The following is a 22,357-nucleotide window of genomic DNA, read 5'->3' as shown; positions in this document are numbered from 1 at the left end:
TAGATTCAAGCTGTTATCTTCCAGTTATATGATATAAGTAGCTAATTAGGACTACTTAAAGGGTGAAAAGTTTTGCTTTACTTTGCAAAGCATGTTCACTTGAAACTGTATCAATAATTGTATAAGTTATTTCAGGAATTAGAGCTAATATGTAATTAATTACAAGAACCTTGTTCATATCACCCAGAAAAGGAGCTTCCAAGGGGATCAAGTTATAAAATCAGTGTTCTATTCCAAAGCAGAGAAATATGCATTGCTTTAGTTATTTCATGCTTCTTAGTAAAAAGGTGTAAGAACCTAGACATGGTTCAATAACCCTCACGGCCCTTGGCTGCACCAATACAACATTCCCCTCTGAAACATTCCAGCACTAGCCTCAATGTTGGGCAGTTCTAGTTGTCAGAACATTCTACCTTTTGTGGAGGCAAAAACATGCCAGCCTTTAACTTCTTTCTTGAGGGTCTGGGGGCCTAGAGTACATTTCATCTCCTTACTCATAGCAGTCATTTCAGGATCTTCAGAATTCCTTTACCACAGTTGTTTCAAATTTTCTTTTTCCCATGCCTCCACCATCTTTGTTTCCTTCTGTTATGGGCTGAATTGTGTCCTCCCAAAATTCATATGTTGAAGCCCTAAAACCTCTAGTTTCTCAGCATGGGACTATATTGGAGATGCAGCCTTTAAAGAGGTGGTTAAGTTAAAATGAGTCGTTAGTTTGAGGCTCTAACCTAATCTGACTGGTGTCCTTATAAGCAGAGGAAATTTGGACACAAAGAGAGACAGCGGGGATGTATGTGCACAGAGGAAAGACCTCGTGAGGACACAGTGAGAAGGTGGTCATCCACAAGCCAAGGAGAGAGGCGTCTGGAGAAAACAACCCTGCCAACACCTTGATCTTGGGCTTCTAGCCTCCAGAGCTGTCAGAAAGTAAAATTCTTGTTGAAGCCACCCAGTCTGTGGTATTCTGTTACAGCAGCCTGAGCAGACTGATACACCCTCTCCCCACTCCTGCCCCGCATCCCCCGTGAGAGTAACTTGTCAGGGTCCTGCCTCAACTTCTGTCTGTATAACGATAACACCTGCCCCGTGGGCTGACCAGGGTCACAGGAGATCATGGATGGGTTCAGGCGTGGTACTGAATGCATTCTCCTCTTGTTGAAGTGACTCTCACTCTCATTCCCATCATCATATGATCTTTGCTTAAGTAACTAATGAATTGTTAAATAAGACAAGGTTAGGGCCAGTCTAATGCCACTTCAGCATTTCTGTGAGGTTGACGTTGACCCTTTCCTAAACTCCTCTTCGGAGATTCATACTTAGGGCTCCATAATAGAATTTGCTTTGTACTCTTTCCTCATGGTATCTGTGTTGGGCGATCAGTAATCGTGCGTGGGTTTCATGCACTATGTTGTCAATATGATACTGTGGCCATCCCCAGATATGCAAATGAAGGTAGCACTGAGTTAGAAGCTGGTATTGAGTCCGGTCCTCGGCTCCCGTCACCTCCTCTCCTGCACCTTCTTGCTAGCGTCTCACACCAGGTTATTCTGTCTGTAGAGACAGTCATAATAGGATCAAGAGCATGCCATGCTTGTGGTCCCGGGGTGTCCTTTGATAGGCTGTGCGGTCATTATTTCCTCCTTATGATCCATTTAAGGTTAGAACTACTTTGTCTTTACAAATAAGATTGGATTTTTTTTTAATCAAACACCAGAAAATGCTATGACTGGCAATGTCTTCACGCTCCCTCTTGGGAATGAGTGATGCCGCGTTGGTTTAATTTAAAATGTTCCAGTAATAACTTTCAGACGTTACAACTCAATTTGATTTACAGAAGTCATCATGAAGGGAATATTTTAAAAGTCTTATTCCTTTACGTTTAAAAGTGTTCTGCAGGATTAATTTGGCAACAGCTAGCCACCCACTCCAACCCTAACCTTCTAGAAAGGATATGCCTCTAGGACATTTCTCCAAATGAAGTGTCAAATCCGAATCAAGTCAAATTCCCAATGTGGGATAATGGACTCTATTTTATGACCTTCTTCTGAGCCCCAGGGTGTGCTTGGGCCCATTACACAGCTGGCTGGTGTATATTAGGTTTATTACTAAAGGGACTCGAGTGGCAGTGGGGTTTCTGCTCTGTGAAGCCTGAGCCGCATTTCATAGGTTCTGGGGTTATTAATGGTGCGTCTGGTTGCCTTGAGAATGTTCAAACTCCATTCTGTTATGAATACTTAAGAGCAAGGAGAATGTGATTCTTCTCTTTTTAGAGAAGTTTCTGTCACTCAGCGAATCCATTCTACTGCGATAGGCAAACTGTCAAAATTAATGAATTCCAGCTGAGCTTCGGTCCCTTAAGGGGAAAACCTCATGCAGTTGTAAATTAGCATTAACGCGACAGTGTATTTTGAACATGCTACATTTTCAGCATGGATTCGGGCCTAGAGGATGTCTTTAGAAAAATACCGCTCTGGAAATTGTGTTTTTTGGTTTGGTTTTTTCAATCCTTAATCATAGTTTTAATTTTTGGAAAAAGTACTCTATGGTAGATTATTAGGATTTTGTAGAAAAAAAAAAAAAGAAAGAAAGAAAAGAGTAAATAAGAACTGTAATCAAAGACATTTCAGTGGCAGAGTTTTCTTTTTTTCATGTTGTGTTCAGTTTTAGTCTAAGGATATCATTCCTGAGCCTCTGTCTAAAGGTAAAAATTACAAAGACGACACATGACAAAGACTTTGAAATGAACCCCAAGAAATACAGTGTACCTAGCTAAGCACATCTTATTATAAGCATCATAGCCCATTATTCTGCAGTGATGTCCGGATCAAAGGTGGCTAACTTGGGGACTTTGAATCTTCAGGAACTGAACTCAGAATTGTGGGTGCCTTTGCCCCCCTTCAGAGGGGCGAGTGCAGGACAAGTCTCTCCTTCTCAGAGGGTCCTGAGCCCGCAGCCCCTGTGTAAATGACTCCTGGATCACACCCCATGTCTCTTCCTCACTACAGGGTTCAAAGTTCAATCTGGTTTCTCATCCCTAATGGGGACACAGCAATAATAGCTACCTGTAAGATTTGTTTTGAGGATTCATGACGTCTTGTATTAAACTACTTAGCACAGTCCCAGCACATAACACATATTCAGTAAATGTTAGCTATTCAGTTACACCCAAAATGAAAACGATAATAATAGATATAAACCAAATTTGAAGTTTAATAGTGCATTTGGTGACACTCCCTTGCTAGAAAGGAGGCCAGCAAGCTGCACAAGGAGAGAGTACAGTAATGTCGTACACAGGGACACCCCAGCAGTGAAGGGAGCATACTCTCATCTTTGTACTGCCCAGAACACACAACCTGAGGTCCTGGATAACTAACCCCCTTCCACTCTCTGTGCCTCTGTCTTTTCCCCTCCTACGTGTGTAACGACAGACACTCTGGTGACTTAATGACGCAGTTGGGGGAGAAAATGCTTTGGAATAAAAGCACTTTGGATAAAGTGTTCCATAAATGTACAGGTGGAATCGTGAATCATTTGTAGTCAAACGTTCATTTTAAGATGTTATATTTCACTGAGTTTTATTTATACACACACACACACACACACACACACACACACACACATATGCCACACCGCATGGCTTGCAGCACCTTAGTTCCCCGACCAGGGATTGAACCCATGCCATGGCAGGGAAAGTAGTGAGTCCTAACCACTGTACCACCAGGGAATCCCCTAGTTACTTATATTTAATTGAGTTTAATAGAACAGTCATGTATTTAAGAAATGTTTACTGAGATTCTACTACTTGCTAGAAACTGTATGAGGAATTGGAGATATATCAGGGAATAAAACCAATCCACTGTCTACTCTTTAGGAACTAAAGTTTTAAAGGGAGGGAGAGACAGACAATAAAAAAGGATTATAAATAAGTAAATGATGCAGGTGACAAATGCTGCGGAGAGAAGGCGCAGATGAGGGCAATTGGGAGTGCTCACTGTGGTGGAGACAACTTGAGTTAGGGCCTCATCGAGGGGGCAGTGGCTCAGCAAAGCCTTGAAAAGGCAAGGGAATGAGCGAGGCGGTTTTTGCGGGAAGAGCCATCCTGGGCAGAGGGAGAGGAATGTGTAAAGACGCAGAGATCAGAGCCTGTGGGGATGCTCGTGATGACAGGAAGGCCGTGTGGCTGGAGTGGAACGAGCAAGGGAGAGGAGCAGGGGCTCACATCTGAGGGGAACAGTGAGCCTGAGTCACAGAGAAAGATTGTCTTTCATGTGAGAGAATGGGGGCCCTGGAAGGTTCTGAGCAAAGGAGAGAGAGGACCTGACATGTTTAACTGGACCACTCTGGCTGATGGACAGAGCATAAGGGTAGGGGGCAGTGGTGGAGGCAGAGAGATCCATGGGGCAGCATTGTGGCAATCCAGGGGAGAGAGAGCGGTGGCGGTGGGACCAGAGAGGTGGCAGAAGAGGTGGCAAATAGCTGCCTCTGAGGCTATTTTGAGGGTGCAGCTAATGGACTTCCTGGTGCAGTGAATACAAAACACGAGAAAAAGAGGGGCATTGGGGAGGACCGTACGCATTTGCTGTGAGCAGCTAAGAGTGGATGGTCATTAGGTCCTTTATTTAAAAACTAATATTTTATGGATAGAATATTTTTTTATGTACCTTATGTGGTTCTAATTTATCTCTTTCGGAACTCTTAACAAATGTGAAAAAGAATCACATGGAAGAGGAGGAAGGTAAGCGAACTTCTTGAATGTGATATGTTAAGAATGTGGAGTTTGGGATTAGCAGATGCAAACTATTATATATAGAATGGATGAACAACAAGGTCCTACTGTATAACACAGGGAACTATATTCAATATCCTGTGATAAACCATAATGGAAAAGAATATGAAAAAGAATATATATATGTGTATAACTGAATCACTTTGCTGTACAGCAGAGATTAACACAACGTTGTAACTCAACCATATTTCAATAAAATAAATTAAAAAAAAAAGAATGCTGGATCCCAGAATATGGGTGTAACTGAGTTTACCAGGAGATTAGGACAACAATTTACCAGGGTCCCAGTCAACAGATTTTTTTTTTCTTAAGTCTTAAGTGTTTGAGACTTGCAGTTAAGGCTCTGTAAGTGGGCTTTCTACATCCTACATTCCACCAGCGAGAGCTGTCGGGTGTCATTGCGCTCCGTGTTGGCTGATGTAGGGTGAGATCAGACACATTGATTCAAACATGTGGAAGGCATTGTTGAACCTAAGGGTTGGTTAAGGCTGCGTCTTCATGTGATTGGAATGAAACACAGTCTCTAGAAACACATTCACCTACCGATTTTGCTTTCTGCAAGTTTTTCCTTTCTAAGCTTTCTTCTAGTATTCAGATCTGCATTCTCAGGTTCTCTGTTTACATTGAAATATTTAATTTTTCAGGCTTAGATATCTATTTAACTTAATTGTTAAATTGGGCTATGAATGCCCTCCCTCCTTATCTTCTGCTATTTTTTCCATATAATTATATTACCATTTGGGGTTAAATCAGTATTTGGGGTTTGCACTATTATAATTATGTAAATATTTATACATAACTCAGCTACAGCTGAGCCACATAGCATATTATAAACACTTTTCTTTCTATGATAGCTTTGTTTGTTCCCTAGGATTAATAATTACTTACTTTTTTGTTTACTTAGTTTTCACTGCATGTGTAATTCATTTCCCAAATTCTCCAACAGGACAAAGTACTCCTTTTAATACATTCAGATATATCAGGGTCTTTGAATGTTTATTTATTTATTTTTTCAAAACACCTCTCTGGGAGCCTTCTTTCTGCATCAATCTGGACTAGTTTCCAGTATACAGTTGTTGTCTTGGAATCTTTCAGAGTCACTCTGGAAATTCCTTTTGTTTCTCATCACCTGTGTTTGAGCCTCTGTTTCGTGTATATCATATATTGATTCCTCTTTCTTAGTTTGCTGCCTTTTTATTCATCTTCCAGAATCTTTTTGAATAGGGTGCATGAGAGGTAAAGTTTTTGACTTTGCATTGTCTAAAAATGTCTTTGTTCACTTGCTTAATACTCTGGGTGTAGAATTCTAGGTCAGTCTGACCTCTTTTGCTATAAATGGTCACACCGAGGTGGAAGAGCTGGCCCTTGGCCTTCATACTGTCGTAGATCAGAACCTGACAGCAGCTTCCAACGGTGGAGAAACCCCAGGAGGATGGCACTTTTTTGTCCCAAAGAAGTGCCCTTACTACCTCAGGGGAGACCTGACTTGGGTTATATTTAAGTGTTCACTGCATTATCTATGTAGTCGATGCTGTGTAAGCAAGCAGGTGGTGTACAGGGATGGTAATGTCCCCTTTGCTTCATCCAAGGTATTAGTGTTTCAGCAATGATCAAAGTCACATAGATAGGCAATATCTTGATGAAGCAAGGGCAGAAAATGCAAGAATGGATTAACTGGTGTGAAAGTGCAGAGGATGGTGAAGTCAGCTGGGTACTGTGCAGTGTTCCCAGTGTTCTGTGGGAAGATGGAGGGTTGTATCATACCTGAAACCCAAACACGGTTTGTTCCCATCACTGCTTTGGAGATAGTAGGCATTGCTGGTAACACAAAATAAATGAACATCTGTGTTCCATCACTGTTCACCCACCTTGCCCCCGAAACTCCATTACAATGATAGTAAAGGAATATAAACATCCTAAGGATAAAGAGGAAGAGAGGTAAAATAATGGCAGTCATAAGATGCGTGATGGTAGATGAGTGTTTTAACACACTGGAGAAAACTCAAGGAAGTCACCCAAGGGGAAGGAAGACAGTGACCAGGTCTCTGACTCAGGCTGGTGAATCAGAGGGGCTAGACTAGAGTCAATCCTCTAAGCATCTTTCTAATTCAAAAGATTGTTGCCACTTACAACTCAGGGTATATTTGCCATTATGAAAATAACCATTCATTTTAGCACTGAAACACAAAGTAAAACCCATGCACTACCTGAAAAAAACAATTACCTTAAAAATTAGACTTAATGTAAGTCCTTAGACCAGAGCAAAATGGAAAATTGAGTGCCCCTGAGCATGGTGAAGTTCTAGCAAAAGAAAATGATGCTGAACGCTGCCATAGTCAATGAGATTAAGAAGAATGCGTGTCTTTTTATCATTCCACGTCAGCGCTCTCACTCAGCACCAGAGCTTAAGATTTCTTGCAGGACTTGGACTTTACATTTTTCTGTTGAGGTACCATTGTGGTCTCTGCTTTTAATTCATTTTGTTCTTTTTAAAATTTTTTTTCTTTTTAATTTTCTTTTAAATTCTTTCTTTTTTCTTTTTTTCTTTTTTATTTTATATTGGCGTATAGTTAGTTAACAGTGTTGTGTTAGTTTCAGGTGTAGAGCAAAGTGATTCAGTTACACATATACATGTAGCTGTTCTTTTTCAAATTCTTTTCCCATTTAGGTTGTCACAGAATATTGACCAGAGTTCCCTGTGCTATACAGTAGGTCCTTGTTGGTTATCTCTTTTAAATATAGTAGTGTGTATATGTCAATCCCAAACTCCCAGTTTATTTTGTTCTTTAATCATAGGATAGGTGACTCATTAGGCTTCAGTGAATTTCAATCTTTCCCTTCCATTAATAGTCTGATTTTATTGTTGCTTTGTTATTGTGTTTCTAGTTCATATTGCTGTGTTTTTGGACATTCTCTTTTTGTAATTTTTCCCCTCTCTCCAAGCCTTTTAATCTGCAGGAAGCAATTCTGTTGACATTATTATGATGTCAGCTCCATTTCCCACTCTCTTTTTCTGATGATTTTCTTAATTTATAATTCCTTGTGTGAATCTGCACTTATCCTTCATTCTTCATTAGTTTGTTCTATTTTTGTTCCTGCATTTTTATGCTCCCTGATCCTAGGGAGTTATTTACATCATTTTGGTTTATTCATGTGCTTTGCTGCTTGTGATCATAAATCCCAGAGAGTCTTCTGCTTCTTTCAAATCACTAGCCACTTCCGTGCCTTTTGAAATCTTTTGAGCTTAAAATGTAAATGCTGGAACATAGCAAACTACACACATATTATTCATTACAGAGGCTGTATCCTTCTCTGAAACTGTACACGTAACCGCCAGCAGTGTTACTGAGGGTGACTTTCATCCATCCGAAGGGACAGCGAGACTTCATCTCTAAAATGAATTCCCTAGACACACATGGAAATAATTCTCTAGAAGGATATTGGAAACAATACTTAGACATTTTATGGGTAAAATATTAACATTTTTCTTATTTTTTTTTTCTCCAGAGATTTGTAAAACACATAGCAAAATTGAGCTTTTTTTCTTCCTTGTTGAAAAATCAGCACACATATTGGATAAAAAGAACATTCTTACACAGAGTAGCTAAAATCTCATAAATGTGTTCTTCTTATAATATCCGAGAAATTCTCTTTTCAGCCACTAATTCTTGTTGTCCCTTAACATCTTTATAATGGAATTTAAATTAAAATAGATGATGCATATGAGATACAGATTATTTTTCCTTAAAAGGAATCTTTTAGCTGTATGTGGTATGAAAACCATAATTTTTTTAAAGATTTATTTATTCATTCAATAAAAATTTGAAGGCTTCTATTGTGTACTAGTCTGTTCACTAAATACAAAAGAATAAGGTTGCATCCTCTATATGCAGTGCCCCTCTTGTAGATTTCAACAGTGTTGGAGACACACACTAAACAACTAAGCTGAGACTATGAATGAATGAAGCAAGAAGCTGACAGGTAGGGTATGGGGTCCAGTCTGAGAGGTAGAAGATCAGGGATAAATCCCTAAGGAAACGGTGTTTAAGCTGAGGGTCAAAGCATGAGTCTTAATGAATTGGGTGAAGGATGGTGAAGTATTCCAGCAAGGCATTCAGTATCTGTGCTGGCTCTGAGGTGGGAGTGGGTTTCCCAAGGCACTGAGGAGACTGGCCTGGCTGGACCCTAGCAAACCATCAGTATGAGGTAAGATTGAATTTTTTCTATGCACAAGTTTTTAACATCAACATATACATGAAGGCAGATAAAATCGCAACAAAGAACATTGATATATCAACCCAATGGCAGTCAGCACTAAAAAAGAAAGAAACCCAGTTCTCAATTTTCCTTCTGGATTTGATATTCCTCCCTCCAATTCTAGCAGAGTTGCTTTATGTACTTTGAAGTTTTTATTAGATACATAAACATCTAGGATTGTCATGTATTCTTGAATTGATCACTTTATCATTAGAAAATAACCGTTTTAGTAACATTCCTTATCCTGAAATCTACTTTGATACTAGTGTAGCCACTTCAGCTTTCTTTTGAGTAGTGTTAGCATGGTATATTTTTCTATCCCTTTAGTTTTAATCTACTTGGTTTTTTTGTGTTTAAAATGGGTTTCTCCTGGATTACATATTATTAAATCTTGATTTTTCATCAATCTGACATTTTCTGCCTTGCAATTGGAGTGTTTAGGCCATTTATATTTAATGTGAACACCAATTTGGTTAGATTTAAATCTACCATCTTGATAATTGCTTTCTATTTATTTCATCTACTCTTTTTTTTTTCTTATCTCCTTTTATATTAATGGAATTTGTTTAATGATCAATTTTATCTACATGAATGGTTTAATATCTAAGTTTTGCTTTCTTTTTTAAGTGTTTGCTTTAGAGTTTACAATTTAAATCTTTAAACTAACATGGCCTACTTTCAAATAATATTACAACACGATGTATAGTAGAAGAAACTTAAGACAGTAGATTGTCATTCTCCTCCTCCCACCTGCCTTCATGATAATATTGTCATTCATTTTATCTCTCTATATATGTTATACTCCAAAATACATTATTATCAATTTTGCTTTAAACAGTAAATTGTCTTTTGATTATTTTTTTAAAATGAAGAAATGTGTTTTGTATATTTACCCATATATTTACCATTTTTGTCAGTCTTTATTATTTTTGAGAAGTCAAAAATGTCTGTCTGGTAACATTTTCCTTTTGCCTGAAGGACTTCCATTAACATTCCTTGTATTGCTGATCCATTGTCAATGAATTCTCTTAGCATTTGGATGTCTGAAAAGTCATTTTTATTTTGCCTTCATTTATAATTTTTTTTTTTGGCTGGGCATAGAATTTTAGATTGGAAGTTTTTTTTCTTTTTAAATAATACTTTAAATTTTCTTTCTCTTCACTGTCTTTTGGCTTGCATTGTTTCTGATAAGTTTGGCATCATTCTTACCTTTGTTTCTCCGCATGCTATGTGTATTTTTTTAAAAAGGCTGCATTTAATATTTTTCTCTTTTTTACTAGCTTTCAGCAATTGAATTATGATGTGTCATGGTGTGATTTTCTTTGTGTTTCTTCTGTTTGGTGTTCATTGAATTTATGGGGTATTTGGGGTTCTGGAATTCCTTAAATTTTGAAAATGTTAGATATTAATTCTTTTAAAAAATTTCTGTCTGACCTCCTCCCTTGTGGAATTCCAATTATACATATATTAGGCCACAGGATATTGTCTCACATCTCACTGATTTTATGTTTACTGTCTTTAAGCCTTTTTTCTTTGTCTTTCAATTTGTCTAGTTTCTATTGCTCTGCCTTCTGGTTTATTGATATTTTCTTCTGCAAGGTATAATCTGCTGTTAATTCCATTTGCCTGTGTTTCATTTCATATAGTGTATTTTTCATCTCAAGAAGTTTCATTTTTGGCTATTCTTATAGTCTCCATTTCTCTCATCAGTATTCCCTTGCTTTCCCTTACCATCTTGATGATATTGGGAGAATATTTATAATAGCTATTTTAATGTCCGTGCCTGCTAATTCTGTCATCTGTCATTTCTGTGTCTGCTTCTATTGAATACATTTACTTCTGATAATAGGTCATATTTTCCTGCTTGTCTCCAATTTTTTTATTGGATGTCAGATATTGTAAACTTTACATTATTGATTATTGGATTTTGTTTCTTTTCATTAACCAGCATTGAAATTTGTTGGTTGTGCAGTTAAGTTACTTGAAATCAATTTAATCCCTTCTGGAATCCATACTGGCATCCCTTTTAAACTTTGTTATGTTTAATTTGGCCCCCACGGTAGTGGTCATACACTTCTGAGTACTCTATCTGGTACCCCATATATTAGTTCTTTCCTCTCTGGATGGAACATGAACTAGTCCCTCCCCTATGTGAGCTTCAGGGATTTTCCAGCTGCTCCTTTCTGGTGTTTCTTTGCAGCAGCAGTAGTTTCCTCACACACCTGTAAATATCTGTCCACAGTTAAAGACTCACCAAAGGGAAACTTCTTCAGATTATTGGAGTTCCCTCTCCACGCAACTTCCGTCTCTTTGCTTTGTAAATCCAGTGTGTTTGGCCTCCCCAAGCTTCAACTCAGAAATTCCACCAAGTTCTATTTAGGTTTCTCCTTTTGGGATGATTTGTGAATTTTCTCCAGGCATTAAGCTGGATGCTAGTGGGCCCCATCTCATTTGTTTCCTTCTTTTACAGCTTACTGTTTTGTATTGCCTGAATGTTTACATAGAAGAGGGTAAATCCACTTCCTGTTTTGTTTCATTTTGTTTTATCATGGACAAAGACAGAATTTCATAGTTTTTAAGTTCTATGTCATGAAGTTTTATCCAATTCTTATTTGGACAGTTTCGTTGTTGCTTTAGTGCTGGGGAATAGATAGAATGACTGAAATATATTAGAGTTAAATGCACAATTGCTGTAACATATGAGCATATTTTTTTAACCTAACTTGGAATTATTTCATAGACGTTTGGAATGCTTTCCAAGTCATTATGAGACCATCCATTTATCTGCTTTCAGATTGTCTGATCAAGATGACACTAAATTTCAAAGCATTTATTCAAATGTGAAAACATTTTGGAGTCTCAGAATCAGCTAAGTGTTACGCTTTCTAGATAATATTTACCTGAGGCTTAGGTATATTCCTTTTCATTTGGGAAGAGCTTTATGGAAGCATTTCATTTTACTAAGCATATACACTCACAGATTCTTATGAAATCAATAAAATTATTTTGATCCTAAATGGTATTTTCATTCAAAATAGATATACTCAATTTGCAAACCTAATGGTCTGTTTTAGTTTTCATGTTTTCTGATCTCTGTGAAGCAATTGACACAGTTGAAAACTGCTGGTTGACATTTCCAAATGCTGTCCTTTTGTTTCTAAGGCATCATTTTCTCTAAGATTTTGGCTACTTGTCTCATAATGTCTTCTTTATCTTCATGATATTTCTCTCTTTTCCCATTTCTTTAAAATATTTAATGTTTTAAGTCAAGTATAGAATACATACAGAGAAGTGTGCATTTCACAGAGTACAGCTAAATGAAATTTTCATCAGCTGAACACATCAGTGTACCCAGCACCCAGGTCAAGAAAATGAACACAGACCGCAGCCTGGGTGCCCCCTCATGCCGTTTCTGTTCTCTGTGTCCACCCCGTGAATAACTAGTATCCTGACTCTTAACATCATAGATCGGTTTTTCCTATTTTATGCTTGATATAAATGGAATAATAATGTATGCACTCTTGTTGTGTCTGTTTACTTTCCTTCAACTTTATGGTTGTGGTTTCATAATATTTTTGTTTGTAATTGTAGATTGCTCATTATTATTTTTATATAATGATTTGATGTGCAAATATGTAACAGTATATTTATCCATTTTTTACTACTGATGGATATTGTGAGTGGTTTCCAGTTTGGGACTCACAAATAGTAATGCTGTGAATATTCCAGTGTGTAATATTTATGAGCATATGCATGCATTTCTGTTGGATAAATACCTATGAATCGAATGGTTGAGTCATAGGGTAGGCATAGGTTTAGCTGTAGTAGTTACTGAAGAACAGTTTTCCATAGTGACCGTATCAATTTACATTCCCGCTTGCAGTGTATGTGTTTCATGTTGCTTCACATCCTTGGGACACTCAATATAGTCTGTCTTTTCCATTTTAGTCATTGTTGTGTAGTGGTAACTCCTTGTGCTTTTAATTTGCATTTCCCTGGTGACTAGTGACATTGAGATTTTTGTTTTTTCATGTGCTTGTTGGCCATTTATATATTGGCCGTTGTGAAGTGACCATCTAAGCCTTTTGCCCATTTTTAATTAGATTATGTTTTTCTTATTGACCTGTAGGAGTTCATTATGTATTTTGGGTGCAAGTCCATGGTCAAATATCCTTTGCTCACCTTTTATGTATTAACTATCCCTGAGGATCCATCTCCATTTTTTTGGTCTCTTCTTGTTCTTCACGGTCTCCTTGACATATCTCACCCAATGATGGGCTTCAGCTTCCCTGACTGTGGAATCTCTGTCTGAGATCTTGCACTCCGATTCCCAGCTGGCTAGTGCGTGGCCCCAAGGCAGGGCCCCCTTAACTTCAGTAAAACTGGCACTGTCATTTCCTTCACCCAGCTGGCTCTGCCTTGTATGTTCTCTGTCTGCGTTCGTAGTGTAACTATGCAACCAGGCATGCAAGCTATTAAATTTGGATCATATTGACTTGTTCCTTATCCTCCCTCACTCTCGTTACTGCCATGCCCTGCCCACACTTTCTGGCGGGACCATATCAGACACACCTGCAGAGTTAGGCTCTCTCCTCCCTTCACAGCACCAAAGCCCCGGAGGGCCTGGGCCACCCACAGCAGCCCGGCCAGACTTCCTGCCTCCAGTTTTCATCCCAACCCCACCCAGCGTTCACTTTCCAAAACGACAATCTGGAAAATTGCCTGTTCTATGTCAGAACTTTCATTGGCTCCCGACTTTTTAAGCAGTTTTATTGAGATATAATGTACATACAATAACATTCATCTGTTTGTACAGTTCAGTGGGTTTTTTTTTTTTTTGGTAAATTCAAAGATATGCACAACCTTCATCACAGCTAATTTTAGACCACTGTAATAACCTCAAAAAGACACGCTGCATCCTTTAGCTGTCACCCTTCTCCCCAGCCCCTCACCTCCACCCCTAAGTAAACCACTCATCTACTTTCTGTCTCTATAGAGTTCCCTGTTCTGGACATTTCATGTGCATGTAATCACACAGTACGTGCTCTTTTGTGACTCACTCTTTTCACTGAGCATAATGTTATCAAGAGTTGTCCGTGTCTGTAACACATATTAGTATTTCATTTATCTCTATTGCTGAGTAAAATTCCATTGCATGGATATACCAGCTTTTGTTTATCCATTCTTCAGTTGATGGGCACTTGAGTTGTTTCCACATTTGTCTAGTGTAAATAACACTGCTTTGAACATCTGTGTATAAGTTTTTGCATGGACATATGCATTCACTTCGCTTGTGTGTGTGCCTAGGAATGGGGATCCCTGTTGTCCTACCGTCTTCAGAATTAAGCACATGCTTCTTAGCTTGAGATCTGACACCCCTTATGATCTAGACTTTATAATAAGCTTCTGAAATAGAAGCTCCCAGGACCACCCTCCAAGCCTTGGTCCTTAGCGTGTCCCAAGGCCTTAGCAAGCACCAGATACTTACTAGGTGCTGAATATGTTTGTACAGAATAAATGAATATAAAGAACCTCAAGCTTCCTCTCCCAAATCTGTGTCACTGTTGGTTCTGGTTCCTGGTATCCAGTGTCCTCTCACTTCTCTCCTGCCTATGACAACTCAGTGTCCTGCTGTGTTAATGCCTCTGCCTAGAATCTGCTTTTCCCTCTCCTTTGGGAATCTACCCTTATCTTCCCCAGGTTGGGTTAGTTTCTCTATCATTTATGCGTCTGTAGCACTTTGTTGATAACTCTGTCACAGCACTCAGCAAAATATATAATTATCGCTGCTCTCGTTACATGACCATGGTACCCTCTAGACCAAAAATTCCTTAAAAGCAGCAGCATGACTCCTGCAAATGTGTGTAACTGTGACCTTGCACAAGGCCTGGTACATAACAGGTGCTCAATAAATACTGCCACATGAATAACTGATTGTATCATTGCTTCCTGAAAAGTTTCTCCCACGTTTCTTCTTTTCACTTTGCTGTATGTGGATTTTTTTTTTTTTTTAATTATTATTTATTTATTTATTTATTTGGCGTGTTGGGTCTTCGTTTCTGTGCGAGGGCTTCCTCTAGTTGCGGCAAGCGGGGGCCCTTCCTCATTGCGGTGCGCGGGCCTCTCACTATCGCGGCCTCTTTTGTTGCGGAGCACAGGCTCCAGACGCGCAGGCTCAGTAGTTGTGGCTCACGGGCCTAGTTGCTCCGCGGCATGTGGGATCTTCCCAAACCAGGGCTCGAACCCGTGTCCCCTGCATTAGCAGGCAGACTCCCAACCACTGCGCCACCAGGGAAGCCCCCTGTATGTGGATTTTAAAGATAGCAATATTGACTTATTTTTCTTTTTAGTGTAACATTTTCCTTTATGTTTGTCACGGGAGTCTTGGTTATACCATCTGTTATAATGATAAAAAAAATATGGAGAAATCTGCAAACGAAGAAACAATTCTCCAAAGCCCCTTCCTTTTGTGCCCTTAGCATTCGTACGCCAGGATTTTATACTTTGAATCCCACAACAAGATTCTGCCAAGCATTTTGTTTAGCTTTCAGTTAATAAACTGCAGTTATTTTCAGGGCACTTTCACACACACACACACACACACACACATACTCACAATTCACATTAAGATTGCCCATGCCCTTACTGGAGGGAGCAAATGTTACTGTATTTAAAGTGCATTCAGCACTCCATAAAAAGAAGTACTATTATTTAAGCAGATGGATGGTCCCTTAGATGGAAGAAATAAAAGCTGTTGGAATATAGTTTGGGTTTTCTTTTGCCTGTGACCATATGATGTGTATCTTAGAAAGTGAGTTTATGTTGTGTTATTAAACCCAGTGGTGTGAAATAGAAAGACTAATGTGAAATATCTAAAAAATGTAAGGAGAAATGACAGTAATCCCCCATAGGTCAGTTATCTCTTTAACTACTAGGATTAAACATTTGCTTTGCATTTTTCTCGCAGTCATTTAAATCATTTCATAGGCTGGCTCTTAGAATGTGGTTGACAATAGAAAACTATATATTTAATTAAGAAATATTTCTTACATACATTCACATTTTCAAAGACTGCTGTTCTTAACAAGGCCACTTTTAGGACACAAGAGGATAAATTCAAATACGACTAAATTTTACTTAGTTTGAATCGCCTACAATTCAGTTGACAGAAGAGTAACGTGGGGAGGGAAAAAAAGAATTGAGGTGGAATTAATTAGCCTCAAGAGTGACAGTTACTTCGTTCCTAGCGGTATGGGGTGATGTCAGTTTCCTAAAAAGCTCAAAACCACAGTGCTACTATCAGCATTTTTATTTGAGCTGAAAGCTACAATGTTTAACTATTAACTATGCTTCTGGTCTGAACCAATTTCTCAGTTAGCAATACTTTCCATATTCTGATTTACGGAGCATTGCTAAAGACTTTAGTTATGGTTGGGGAAGAAAACCATCAAGCAGTTACTACTTGATGAATACCCCTGCCTGTCTTCTCTTTGAGTAAATCTGTCATTTTTACAAAGTGTATTTTTCTCTGCCATTTTTTGACTACTGGAGTTCACTCTGCTGCCAGCTCAGAGATAGGCAGCATGGGCCATGGGCAAACTCGTGGTCACCGCTAGTGACAGAGACCAAGAGAAAGCAGGTGGATCTCCAAGTAAGCTATCTGGAGTAGGGCAAATCTCATGAACACAGCTTCCCCACGATTTGGCTTCGTACAATAAAGGCAGCCATGCAATGAAATAAAATCTTCTTCAGGGAGACTGAATCCTGGCTCTGCAACCTCGTGCCCTGAATCCTTGCTCCGGTGACAGCCCCTCTGAGTCTCCACCTCATCCTCTGTGGAGCAGAGCCTGGGCTCACCTGGCAGGACTGCTGTGCATGGGAGTAAATGAAATAACACTTCGAGTCTCATGACATTGCCTGACATAGCTTGGGCACTCAGTAATCGTTACTCTCATCTCTGCCCAGTGAGATTAATTCCAAATGTCTAGGGCTTCTTTACTCTCTTGTGACTATGTGACCCGGTATGCATTTGTTCTTAGAAAGCCACATATAAACACCAGTGTCTAAGAGGTAGGTCTTCACGGCATTTATATATCTTTTGTTCAATATTTGGATTCCAGAAACTGAGTTTCTTTGCTTCATGTAAAGGACACTCTACAACTGTAAATGAATGCAATGTAAGCAGTCAATAAATGCATGAAAACGTTTGCAGACACTTTATTTGTGGTAATTAAACTAGAAACAAGTAGCCCAGGTCAGGGAACTAGTTTAGAAAATCACATTATATAAAATGTGCAGATGCCTATAACTTATCGTCTGCCCTCTGTATCCGTAGTTCCTCTGCATCTGAAGATCCAACCAACTGCAGATGCTGTAATACAGTAGTTATTTCCTATTGACAACAATCTGTGTATAAGTGGACCCACGCAGTTCAAACCAGTGTTGTTCAGGGTCAGCTGTACTTATGAAGTCTGTGAAACATGGCATTATGTTTATGAAACAATGTTATGAGTATGAAACAGAGTCTGTAAAAACTGCATGTTTCATGTGCGCACATTATGACATAGTATAATTATATAGGCATGTAGGCGGATGGGCCAGAAGAGAAAAATCAAGACAGAATCTGCCATAGGCTGGTGGAATTGAATGATACTTTGTTAAAGTTCTCTTTATCATTCAACATATTTTCAATAAAAAATGCATTGTTGATTGGATTTGATTTTCAGAAAACCAACTGTCCTTTTTAAAATGCTTTACCTATGATCTTCAATTTTAATTTTTAAAATTTGTGACTAATTTCATTCAAAGTTAGCTCTCAATGTACCTTTCAACCAGAGCAATTTGATCCTAGCATCCGGATCTAGTTATTCAGTCGTGTAGCTTCTTCTTCTTCAGCCGCCACGGGATGTTCTGCTCTGTGCCCGAGGTAATAGTGTGAGCAAATGACAACATTGTTCTCATGGGCCTTACATTCTAGAAGGGGAGACAGACAATAAATGAATACAAAACACAATATAAATTCCAATAGCGGTCAGTACCATGGAGACAGAACAGGGCACGGGACATAGAGAGCTGAAGAGTAATCTATTTAAAGTTTAAGACCCAGGATAATTTAACTCGCGTACAAACTATGAAGATGGTGCCTCTCTGTCCACAGTAGGTTGAGCAATTTCGAATGATTTGGTTTTAGTTGAGCCTCGTGTCTGTTTCTCAAAATAACCTCTTGATGCCAGTTGATCGAAGGACAAGTTCAGAAGGTGCACTTTACTGACATATTCTTGTGTTGTCTTCTTGTAGTTTTCAGTGAGGACCTTCACTCCAGCCTCTACTTTGTCAATGCATCTCTGCAAGAGGTAGTGTTTGCGAGCACCACGGGGACCCTGGTGCCCTGCCCTGCTGCAGGCATCCCTCCTGTGTCTCTCAGATGGTACCTAGCAACGGGCGAGGAGATCTACGATGTCCCCGGGATCCGCCACGTCCACCCCAACGGCACTCTCCAAATTTTCCCCTTCCCTCCTTCAAGCTTTAGTACCTTAATCCATGATAATACTTACTATTGCACAGCTGAAAATCCTTCAGGGAAAATTCGCAGTCAGGATGTCCACATCAAGGCTGGTGAGTACGGCTCCTCAACCTTGATTCATGCTATGCCTGCTGGGGGTCCAGGTGGGCCATGACAAATGTTAAAATGCCATCAGCTGAGAACCAATGAAAATCCTGTCCTTAGTTCACTCTTCTAATGGCTGCTTTGAGATGTCAGAGTGCCTTGCATTTTTGGAACGAAAACTCGAAATTAGTGGTTCTCTTCCTCCGGGAAACAAACATGTAGATGCCTGCAAATATCACCCCTAGCTTTTTGCTGACTGAGGGATTTCTCTTTTTATTCAGCATTTTTGCTATTTGAACAAGACATGTCAAAAAAGCATTCAATGCATTTGTAAACCTTTGCAACTCTATTTCCAGTTTGGATTCCAGAAACTGAGTTTCTTTGCTTCATGTAAAGGACACTCTACAACTGTAAATGAGTGCAATGGAAGCAGTCAATAAATGCATGACAACGTTTGCAGACACTTTATTTGTGGTAATTAAACTAGAAACAAGTAGTAGGACAACAGGTCAGGGAACTAGTTTAGAAAATCACATTATATAAATTGTGCAGATGCCTATAACTTATCGTCTGCCCTCTGTATCCGTAAATCACTATCCAGTAAATCACTAAACACTGTGGAAACAGGGAAAGTCCTTCTGTGGCACTAACATTAAGTTTGCAATACAATTCTTGGGTCGGTTTTAATGTTGTCACTCAACAAACGTTCCTCGAGCTCCTATTTTGATTCAGGCACTGTGCCAGGTGCAGGGAGTAGATGGGTAGAAAGGCCTGGTATATGGCCTCGTGGACATAGTCCTTTTGAGGGAGTCAGGCAGTGGACCAATAAAGTCGGGTCAAAGTTTATAATGGAGAGTTGGCCTCTGTCCCAGGCACTATGACATTTGCTGAGTATATTGTAAAAAATTGGGGAGAGAGAAACAACCATCAGCTGAGAATCAATGAAAACCCTATCATCCATTCAGTGTGATTCTGATGGCTGCTTTGAGATGTCAGAGCATCTTCTGACTGGATTTTGGAGTGCCTTACGTTGCTGGAACTAAAGCTTGAAATTAGTGATATCAAGTTAGTAAGGTCTAAACTATATCCCAGACTTACTGTCTTTTGACCAATTGATACAGTGACTGAAACTTTCAGTGTCTCCAGCTCATTGTGTTTGTTTCCTGTCTCCCCCTCCTCACTCCTCCCCACCCCACTCTGTCCCAGAGGCAGGCAGCGCGGGGAGTGAGGAAGACAAAGGGAGAACAGAGGACAAGGAATTTAACTGGAATAAACCATAGCATCAATGTTTATCGTCAGTAAAATAGCATCAGTCTAATACTCTTCTATTCCTTGTGAAAAAGAAAAGGCTCTTTTAACATTTTTGACTGTGTCACATGTTGCTGGAATGTTGTCAGTAAATAAACCCTGAATTGGTTATGTGCCTTTTAACATCATAGTGTATTTTAACTGCCATTGCTACAAGCCAAACCAGGAATACAGCCTGAGGTTCACAGACGTCAAAAGTTGTACATACAGGACATAGTGTGTCATTCTGTAGATTTAATAAAGCCCCAAAAAACATACACACAGTTAGACACCAGTTAGAAAACAGTGTTTTTATTATTTTTTTAAGCCTAGGCTTTCAAATCCTATGGTAAACTGACATATGGAGTGACTAGGAAAAGAGAATGTGACTTTGATTATTGACGTATACACCAGGTAGCTGGGGGAACTTGGTAATAATTTCTGCAGCAAGTGTGGAGGTGCCGTTTGAAGACATCACAACACGAGCAAAATATGAAATGTTTCTGAATTCCTGCACGTGATCTCTTTGATGTAAGCAATCAAACATTAGACTGTGACTCATTCTGCTAGCTAGTCATTTCCCAGCTATATTTTGATCTCCATGACATGCTCATGAATTTCAAGACATGAACAAAAATGCATTTAAGAAAGGAAGAAAAAGGTTGGCTTTAATCAGGAGATATGAAAAGTTGATACCCCAAATAGTTAAAATGAAGCAAATGAAGTTTGTATAGGAACTTCTAAACCTGACAAACAGGGAGACATCGCGAATGCCTTGTACCTGGCAGGCTAACAAGTTTAATGGTGTGTCATAAAAACATCTTTATAAACTACAAAGTACCACTTATAGTAAAACCTGGAACTTCAAACAGCTATACTTGTCTGTATTAATCTGCTGTTTCTGTCTTGGGTTTCCTGTCAGATAAAAGAATTAAATGCTTACTTCTGTTTTAACTGCTATTTTCTAAATTTGTCATAGAATTGGTTGTCTTTGCATGACCACGTAGGTTTTAAAGGGATGGAAGTTCCATCACCTTGTCTGACATCTATGCTACCCCCCCTTCCACTGAGTTATGTGATTTCTGTCTTGTGCTGGTATTCTTGACATCTAAGGCCCATCGTACACATGATTGTTGTGTCAGTTTGAACTTACAAGATGGATAGTCATGTTGCCCCGATGAAATTACCTTTCTCATTTAATTTTACTTCTTAATATGAACACATTATAGTTGTAGTAGTCTTTTAGATTATTTATTGGATGCTGGAAAATCTTGTTTCATCATTTTTATGTAGATGCTAGTACAAAACTGGATGGCTGTTCGGAAGGGCAGGTGAGGGATGTGTATGTTACCCAATGATGCTGTGGTGCAGGTTTGAGTAGAATGAGCACTGACCCAGGGGTATCCTCCTGTGTATCGGGTCATCTGAAATATCTGTGTGCCTCTAGATTGGCATTGGAATTTTCCTGGAATAATCCATTAGGTAAATGGCTTCATCATCTCTCCTTTGTAAGTACAGGGAATTCTTATTCTTCACAGTTTTCAGTGACTTTGACTTAGGTCTGACTGTCAACAAAACAGGGAAGGTTCATCCATCATGTCTCCTTAATCAGCAATCCTAGTTCTCCTTCACATAAAATACTTTCTTGCCCTTTTTGTTCTAAGGAGTGAAATGCACACGGATCCCTTGAAGCAGTACTGCCCTGCCCATGCTGTATTTCTACTTAGCAAACGGTAATCAGCTATATGACCTTGGTCAAGTCAAAACATTTCTAGTTATTGTTTCCTCCTTAGTGAACTGTGCTTAATAACATTTGACTGGGGGTTCTGCTTATGGCCAAGATCGAGTAGCAGAGACAAAATTTACCCTTTTATCTGAAACAACAACAGCACACAGACAAAAATCAAATCATCAATCTAATCAATCTAATTAAAAGAAAATATCAGAAGAAAGCTGGAGTAACTATGTCAATATTAAACAAAGTATATTTCAGAGCAAAGAATATTACAAGGGCTAAAGAAGGTCATTATGTAAAAAAAGTTCATTTAATTAAGAGGGTATGACTATTATAAATTTTATGCACCTATAAGAGAACTTTAAAATACATGAAGTAAAAGCTGATAGAACTGCAAGAAGAAACAGACAAATCAAAATGTATAGTTAGAGATTTCAATACCCCTCTCTTAATAACTGCCAGAAATAGACAGAAAATGAGCAAGAATAAAGAATACTTGAATGGCATTGTTAATCAACTTGACCCAGTTGACAGTCAAATACAGAACATTCCATCTAGTGATAGCACAATATATATTCTCTTCAAGAAAGCACAGATGTTTACTAAAATAAATCATATTATGAATGAAACAAGTGTTGGACGAATTTAAAAAAAATAAGTCATATGAAGTATGTTCTTTGACTAC

General features: G+C 38.9%; 1 protein-coding gene across 1 annotated transcript in view; it reads left to right on the top strand.

Annotated features, from left to right (window-relative positions):
• DSCAM (DS cell adhesion molecule) overlaps positions 1-22,357 on the top strand; it is a 742,440-nt gene that overhangs the window by 108,258 nt on the left and 611,825 nt on the right. The window contains 1 exon segment of the mRNA XM_057544948.1: positions 18,341-18,658. Within this exon segment, the coding sequence (XP_057400931.1) occupies positions 18,341-18,658 (318 nt within the window).

The sequence above is a fragment of the Balaenoptera acutorostrata genome, chromosome 4, assembly GCF_949987535.1.
Source record: "Balaenoptera acutorostrata chromosome 4, mBalAcu1.1, whole genome shotgun sequence".
Classification (NCBI taxonomy): domain Eukaryota; kingdom Metazoa; phylum Chordata; class Mammalia; order Artiodactyla; family Balaenopteridae; genus Balaenoptera; species Balaenoptera acutorostrata.
Note: the sequence above shows the minus strand (reverse complement) of the source record. Positions and strands in the feature narration are given on the sequence as shown.